This window comes from Nicotiana tabacum, chromosome 15 (assembly GCF_000715075.1).
Source record: "Nicotiana tabacum cultivar K326 chromosome 15, ASM71507v2, whole genome shotgun sequence".
Lineage (NCBI taxonomy): Eukaryota > Viridiplantae > Streptophyta > Magnoliopsida > Solanales > Solanaceae > Nicotiana > Nicotiana tabacum.
In genome coordinates this window covers 21,557,243-21,565,520 of record NC_134094.1, presented here as the reverse complement: position 1 = coordinate 21,565,520, position 8,278 = coordinate 21,557,243, and the positions used below count along the sequence as shown (strand labels likewise).

Sequence of the window (8,278 nt, the reverse complement as noted above, 5' to 3'; positions counted from 1 at the left end):
TTAAAACTATGCCTAGCCCGGACCCCTTTACGTTCTAAACCATGTCCGTAAAAAGGGTCCATACCCTCGATGACGTACCCGATTTCAGCATGAGTTCTTTTTTGACTTCGGGTACGAGGGCTGGTGTGAAATCGGCCACGAAGTCTGCTAAAATTTGAGACTTGATGGCCGTACGGGGTTGATATTCGATATCGTATCCACTTAGTTCGACGCCCCGATTGGCCACTTGGCCAATCGGCCTGATAGTTCGGGCTTGTGCAAAATATTACGAAGTGGGTACTTTGTTAATACGCATATGGGGTGACATTGAAAGTACGGTCATAACTTTCTAGAGGCGCTTATCAGTGCAAGTGGCAATTTTTCTAGGTGCGGATATCTAGATTCTGCTTCTCATAAGGTTCGACTTATATAATAAATGGGAAATTACGTACCTTTCTCTTTCCAAACTAGGACACCGCTTACTACGATTTCTGATACTGCCAAGTATAAGCAAAGTTTTTCATCTGTTTTTGGAGTGTGAAGTAGTGGTGGGCTCGACAGATATTGTTTTAGTTCCTTTAATGCATGTTGGCATTTCGGGGTCCAAGCGAAATCGTTCTTTTTGTTTAGTAGGTAGAAAAAATTGTGACTTCAATCCATCCCGTTAGCCTTTGTATAGCTTTTACGCTATCCACGATGGTGATGTCTTCGATGGCCTTGATTTTATCGAGGTTAATCTAGATTCCCCAATTTGACACCATGAAGCCGAGGAACTTTCCCGAACTAACACCGAAAGCACATTTTTCGGGGTTGAGTTTCATGTTATATTTCCTCAAAATCTCGAATGTTTCCTGCAAACGGGTCAGATGGTCCTCTGCGCGCAGGGACTTAACTAGCATGTCATCAATATAAACTTCCATTGATTTACCTATTTGTTCTTCGAATATTTTATTTACTAAGCGTTGGTAAGTAGCCCCTGCATTTTTTATCCCGAAGGGCATCACATTATAACAATATGTTCCATATTTGGTGACAAATGAAGTCTTTTCCTGGTCCTCCGGGTTCATCTGGATTTGATTATACCCGGAATAGGCATCGAGAAAAGTGAGGATCTCGTGACCGGTCGTGGCATCGATCATGCGATCGATGTTGGGCAGCGTAAAAGAATCTTTGGGGTATGCTTTGTTTAAATCCTTATAGTCCACACACATTCTAAGTTTGTTTCCTTTTTTAGGTACTACAACTATATTGGCAAACCATTCGGGATATTTCACCTCCCGAATGGACCCTATCTTGAGAAGTTTGGTTACCTCGTCTTTTATGAATGTGTGTTTTACCTTGGATTAGGGTCTTCTATTTTGCTTCACCGGTCTGAACTTAGGGTCCAAGCTTAGCCGATGCGTCGTTATGTCCCGTGGAATCCCTGTTATATCTAAATGGGACCAGGCAAAACAATCAATGTTATCGATAAGAAATTGAACAAGTTTCTTCTTGAGTTCGGGGCTCAACCCCGTTCCTAGGTATGCATTTCGCTTGGGCCAGTGCTCGATTAGTGTGACTTGCTCTAGTTCCTCAATTGTTGATTTGGTGGCGTCGGAGTTATCAGGAATCATGAAGGATAGAGGGACCCTCCGATCATCATCTTCTTCGATCTTCTGGTTATCTGGTTAGGTCGAAGCCGATGTCCGTGATTGCTATTTGGTGTCTCGTTCTCCTTCTGAGCCCGATCCCTTTGTTGGTGAATGCGAGGATATTGGTTTCGTTTCCTCGACGATGAACATTTCTTTTGCGGCTGGTTGTTCTTCGTACACTGTTTTGACACCTCTCGATGTTGGGAATTTGAGGACCTGGTGTAGGGTCGAAGGTACAACTCTCATGTTGTGGATCTATGGCCTTCCGAAAAGGGCGTTGTATCTCATGTCGCATTCGATCACGTGAAACTTCATTTCCTGGATGGTTCCGGCCATGTTTATTGGTAGGATTATCTCGCCTTTGGTGGTTTCATATGCCATATTGAATCCGTTTAGAACTAGAGTTGCAGGTACGATCTGGTCCTACAGGCCGAGCTGTTCTACGACCTTCAATCTGATGATGTTGGTTGAGCTACCTAGATCGATCAACACACGCTTAACTTTAGTTTTATTCATAAGTATGGATATTACCATTGCATCATCATGAGGTTAAATGACTCCTTCTGCATCTTCATCATTGAAGGACAAAGTCCCTATGGGCGGGTAATCTTGAGTTCGAGATCGTTTAGCTATCACAATCGATGTTTTAGTGCATTTAAGCAATGGTCCCTGAGGGGTATCAGCGCCGCCGATGATCATTTGAATGACGTGCTGCGGTTCTTCTTGTTCGTTTTGATTGCTGAAATCCCTGTTTTTAAAATGGTTCTTCGCCCTATCGCTCAGAAATTCCCGAAAGTGCTCTTTGTTAAATAACCGGGCTACTTCCTCTCTTAGTTGCCTGCAATCTTCCGCTCTGTGGCCATGGGTGCCATGATATTCGCATGTTTAATTGGGATTCCTCTAGGAAGGATCAGTCTGCATAGGTCGAGGCCATTTAGTGTCTTTGATGCGTCCGATAGCCGATACGATGGCGGATGCATCGACGCTGAAATTATATTCCGATAACCGAGGTGCTTCCTTAGATCCGGCAGGCCTATCGAAACTGCTTCTGTTTATCAGCCCCCGGGAGACATGACCTCGATCACTTCTTTTGTTATTTTGCTTGAGGTAATGTCTCGATTCACTGACTCTGTGGCTTCCGTTGTACGGTTGGTATCGATCCCCAATCGGACCTCGTTCACGATTAGTAACCCTTCGAAGAGCGGGCTCAGACCCCAATTGATCATCTTCGACCCTAATTATCGATTGGTACCGATTGTGCACGTCGGTCCATGTGAAGGCTGGGTATTCTATTAGGTTATGCTTTAATCGCCGTGAAGCCGTCGAACTTCGCTCGTTCAAACCTTGAGTGAAAGACTGAACGGCCCAGTCGTCTGTGACTGGTGGCAAGTCCATTCGTTCCATTTGAAAACGAGATACGAATTCCCTCAACATCTCGTTATCCTTTTGTCTTACCTTGAAGAGGTCTGACTTCCTTGTTGCGACTTTTTTGGCACCGGCGTGTGCTTTTACAAAAGAATCCGCTAACATGGCGAACGAGTCGATGGAGTTTGGCGATATGTTGTGATACCAAATCATTGCCCCCTTCGAGAGGGTCTCTTCGAATTGTTTTAACAACACAAATTCTATTTCATCGTCTTCTAAATCATTCCCCTTGATGGCACATGTGTAAGAAGTGATATGCTCGTTGGGATCGATCGTTCCGTTATATTTGGGAATTTCGGGCATACGGAATTTTTTTGGGAATTGGTTTCGGGGCTGCGCTCGAGGAAAAGGGGTTTTGCACAAATTTTTTTGAATCCAACTTTTTTATCATTGGTGGAGCTCCCGGGATCTGATCGACCCTAGAGTTATAAGTTTCTACTTTTTTATCGTTGGCTTCGACTCGCTTTGTGAGTTCCTCGAGCAATTTAGCAATTTCGGGAGTAGTCCCCGGTTCTTGCTCATTTGACTTCACTATGGCTGGTTCCGTTCTGTGGGTGATTTCTCGGGGTGGATTGGGCTTCGGCCTGCTTTGTAGCTGTGTTTGGCGCTGCAACTAAGCTATTGCTGCCTGTTGGGCTTGCAACATTTCAAAAATCATACGCAAGCTAACACCGTTTTCCTTGATGTTATGAGTATCTCGGGCCGCAGACGGAGTGCCACCATGGATGCTATTCTCGGGTTCAGTATGTAGGTTCGCCTCAATGGCTACATGCGAATTGATATCAATTGGCACTCCGATTCGAGCTCCAACGGTGTTCACAAGTGGTCTTTCAGTACTGGATGTCAAGTTGTTGTTTTTGTCTTGAAGACCGGCCCCGTTATCGATCGGTGAAGCCATTTGATTGATGGTTATTCGTAGCTGATCCGAAATTCAAGATATTTTCGGAAATAAGTACAAAAATCAATGGCGTGTTTTTTCAGATTCGTATCAAATAACCACTTTTATCCTTGGCCCCACGGTGGACGCCAAACTGTTTACCCCAAAAATGGATAGAGTTGAATTTATACGTAGTTCCAAAGATATGTGGCGTAACTTAATACAAATTGTAAGGATAAATAGAAAAATAAATATGGACCGCAAATAATGCGAAATAGATAAGGTTGTAAAGAAAATGAATCTTAGAACTCAACAAGTAGAATCAATTTAAGAAGCCTAAAAGAACGATTCTTCACTCTCGGAGAATATAGTATTTTTATTACAATGTAAGCCTAAAAAAACTTGCCTTTTTATAAATGATAACCATGCCCTTTATAGTAGAAGGACCTTGCTCTAAGCATAATAAAAAATTACTCAGTGGAAAACCCATGATAAATCAGTTTTTTGACGATTTCTGCCAAGATTCTCGCTAATGGGATTGCAACGACTTTTGTCTATGAGTTCGATCTCGCCTCGAACCCTCAATCTTGGTTTGAGCTTGATTCTTACTCGAGCTCTCAATCTTGGCTCGAGCTCGATTCTGACTCGAGCTCTCGAACTGGTTCGGGGTCAATGTGGGTTGGTTTCTGGATCATAAGCATGGTAGCATTACTCTGCATCATAGTTCGATTTGGATTCGAGCTCGATAACGATGACGAACTCGACATGGATCAGCCCCTCGGGTTCGAGGCTTATTTGTTCCATCTTCGGAGTCTCACTTCAATCGATCATCGTTCGAACTCGATCGGACGTGCGAAGGCCGAAATCTATTTCGTTCGTATATAAGAATATTGCAAGTATCAAAAGGCACTTTCTTTGATTTACTTTTTTGTCCAAGAATTTTTTACCTCTTAAAGACAGAAAAAGCTACAATTCTGTATTCAACCCGAATAAACTGAAGTTACCGTACCAAATAAACTAAAACTAAAAGAAAAAAAAATCGAACCATACCGAATTCCATTAGGTATAATCTGGTATTACATTTTAAGAAATCGAATACTGAATTGAAATGTCTAAAATCAAATCGAACCAAATGACAAATAAATATTATATAGTTCAAAGGCAAATTTGATATTTTCCCCTTTTTAATATCTTTGACTAAAAAAGAAAAAAAATGTTGATTTCATTTTTTTGTAAAGAAGTTAAATCTTAAAGAAAGTTATATCGATATTCATACTCACTTTTCTTTTTATTTTATAATTCGTAGTCATACAAAACTTTTAGGATTATTTAAAATGGACAGAAAACGTATCTTTCATCAAGTAAAATAAACGTAGATGCCTATATGACTAATCAATACGCCTTATGTTATTTACAATGGTCAAAGTTATTTGTTGACATTATTACCTAATCCTAATTAAATAGTACTCATATTCCAATTATGCCGTATAACACTACATCTTTCTTTTCTTTTAATGCTTATGTCACTGCACATGTTGGCAATTTAAAGTCGTTATTGATTGGGACAAAATAAGAAGCCCAGACACACACTTAGGCATGAATATGTCAAAAAAATTGAACACTTCAAACTCTTTTGACCAACTATAAGAACCTCATTTTCACTACAGGATTTTCCCATCCTCTCATTCTTAATTTGGCATTAATATCAACTGAGAAGTTGCAAAAAGATGTCACACAATGCTCATTGCTTAATCTTGCCATATCCAATCCAAGGTCATATCAACCCTATGCTCCAATTCTCCAAACGTTTGCAATCCAAGAATGTCAAAATCACCATAGCAGCCACAAAATTCTTCTTGAAAACCATGCAAGAATTGTCAACTCCTGTGTCAATCGAGGCCATCTCCGATGGCTATGATGATGGAGGCATCGGCCAAGCAGAAAGCTTCGCGGCCTATATTACAAGATTCAAAGAAGTTGGCTCTAACACTCTGTCTCAGCTTATTGAAACGTTAACGACTCGTGGTTATCCTGTGAATTGCATAGTTTATGATCCATTCCTTCCTTGGGCTGTAGAAGTGGCAAAGAAGTATGGATTAGCTAGTGCTGCTTTTTTCACACAATCTTGTGCAGTGGATAATATTTATTACCATGTACATAATGGGGTTCTAAAACTTCCTCCTACAGAAGTTGATGAAGAAATCTCAATTCCTGGATTAGTAACAATTGAGAGTTCAGATGTACCTAGTTTTGTTTCTACTCCTGAATCAGCAAGAGCACTTGAAATGTTGGTGAATCAATTCTCAAATCTTGAGAACATAGATTGGGTCCTAATCAACAGCTTCTATGAATTGGAGAAAGAGGTAAGAGAATATTCTTCTCTTTTTCTGTTAAGTCCATTTGGAACTTTGCCAATTGGCTGCATAGAAAAATACAACACTCTGATTCACTATACCAGTTTAACAGCCTTATTGCTCCAATTCTAAAAGAAATAAAGCGCAGTTTATGTTTAGAAACACAGATGGTAATATGGACCACAAGTAGTACTTGGTAAAAAGTACTACTACAATATTAACTTTTTCCAAAGCAGGTCTTGTCCACAGGATATTTATTCATCCACAGTTTTTACAAGTGTAACAGAGTATTCATTCTTGAGGTACTATGTAGTAGGAAAAAACATAGAAAAAGAACCACATAATACATATTGGAGTTAATATTTTAACCATCTAAGGTACACACAATATTTAAATTGTCACATGAAATCTCATCCTTCTAATTTGTTGACATGTAGGTAATTGATTGGATGTCCAAGCTTTATCCAATCAAGACAATTGGACCAACTATACCATCAATATACCTAGACAAGAGGCTACCAGATGACAAAGAATATGGCCTTAGTATCTTCAAGCCAATGACAAATGAATGCCCAAACTGGTTAAATCACCAACCAATCAGCTCAGTGGTATATGTATCATTTGGAAGTTTAACCAAACTAGAACCTGAGCAAATGGAAGAATTAGCATGGGGTTTGAAAAGTAGCAACAAGAACTTCTTGTGGGTTGTTAGATCCACTGAAGAATCCAAACTTCCCAACAACTTTTTAGAGGAATTAGCAAGTGAAAAAGGATTAGTCGTGTCATGGTGTCTACAATTACAAGTCTTGGAACATAAATCAATAGGGTGTTTTCTCACACACTGTGGGTGGAATTCAACTTTGGAAGCAATTAGTTTGGGCGTACCAATGGTTGCAATGCCACAATGGTCAGATCAGCCAACAAATGCAAAGCTTGTCGAAGATGTTTGGGGGATGGGAGTAAGAGCAAAACAAGATGAAAAAGGAATACTTAGAAGAGAAGTTATTGAAGAATGTATACGGAGAGTGATGGAAGAAGAGAAAGGAAAAATTATTACGGAAAATGCAAAGAAATGGAAGGAATTGGCTAGAAAAGCTGTGGATGAAGGAGGAAGTTCAGATAGAAATATTGAAGAATTTGTCTCCAAGTTGGTGACTATTTCCTATAAGTAGGAAATTAAGAGCAACATATAGATGAATAAAGAAGAAGCTATTTCACATTTTGATTTTTTTTTTTCCAAGTTGAAGTAGCAAAGATTGACCTGAATCTTTTGTTTTCTTCTTCTAAGCTAAAGCAGTTTGGCTGATAAAGCAACATGATATGTAATGTTGTTCTTTATGAGCTTAACTTTTATATATTGATAGTGTAAAATTTTTTAATGCTATCAGATAATGTTGAAGGTTTACATGCCATGACCCATAATAAGTAAAATTAGTAATATGAATTATTATAAGCAACATTCTATAATAAGTTAATGTCAGAAGTTCCAATATACTGTAGACGAATATAAGTTATATCTGTTGTTTATGAGTTACATAATATGGATTGATAATGTGTGATGGTCAATGGGTTATTCCCAACTTATTTCTTAGATGATTGAATGCTTTAATTTATTTGTCATCTGACCTTTCGTGAACTTTTGGATGTAATTAACTAAAATTTAGTGAATTTTAATTTAATATTTATGAATTAATTAAGATTAGCAAGTAATTCTTGATCATCAGAAAAAGGCCACGATGTTACTGAGTATCATTATCATTCAATTGTTTGCTACTTCTTTCCACAATAGCCGGAAAAAGATGTACATATTAATTCGTTTTCTTTCCTTACTTTTCTGAGAAGTCATTTTCTCTAGACACACAAGATAAACAAAAATCATCAATGATGCAATAAAATTAATTTACTCCTAACACATAAATAATAAAACAGCTACTGCAGCCGATCCAACAACTACTAAAATTATTACAATAATTGCTGAAGTTGCTGCGATAAATTCAGCAGTTGTTGGATAA

At 39.0% G+C, this 8,278-nt stretch overlaps 1 protein-coding gene across 1 annotated transcript; it reads left to right on the top strand.

Moving 5' to 3' along the window:
• The first annotated feature begins 5,534 nt into the window (after positions 1 to 5,534).
• On the top strand, positions 5,535 to 7,671 carry LOC107802365 (UDP-glycosyltransferase 74G1-like). Its single transcript, XM_016625845.2, has 2 exons — positions 5,535 to 6,275; positions 6,704 to 7,671. The coding sequence occupies exons 1-2, from the start codon at positions 5,640 to 5,642 to the stop codon at positions 7,436 to 7,438; spliced, it is 1,371 nt and encodes a 456-aa protein (XP_016481331.1). The 5' UTR covers positions 5,535 to 5,639; the 3' UTR covers positions 7,439 to 7,671.
• Positions 7,672 to 8,278: the final 607 nt, after the last annotated feature.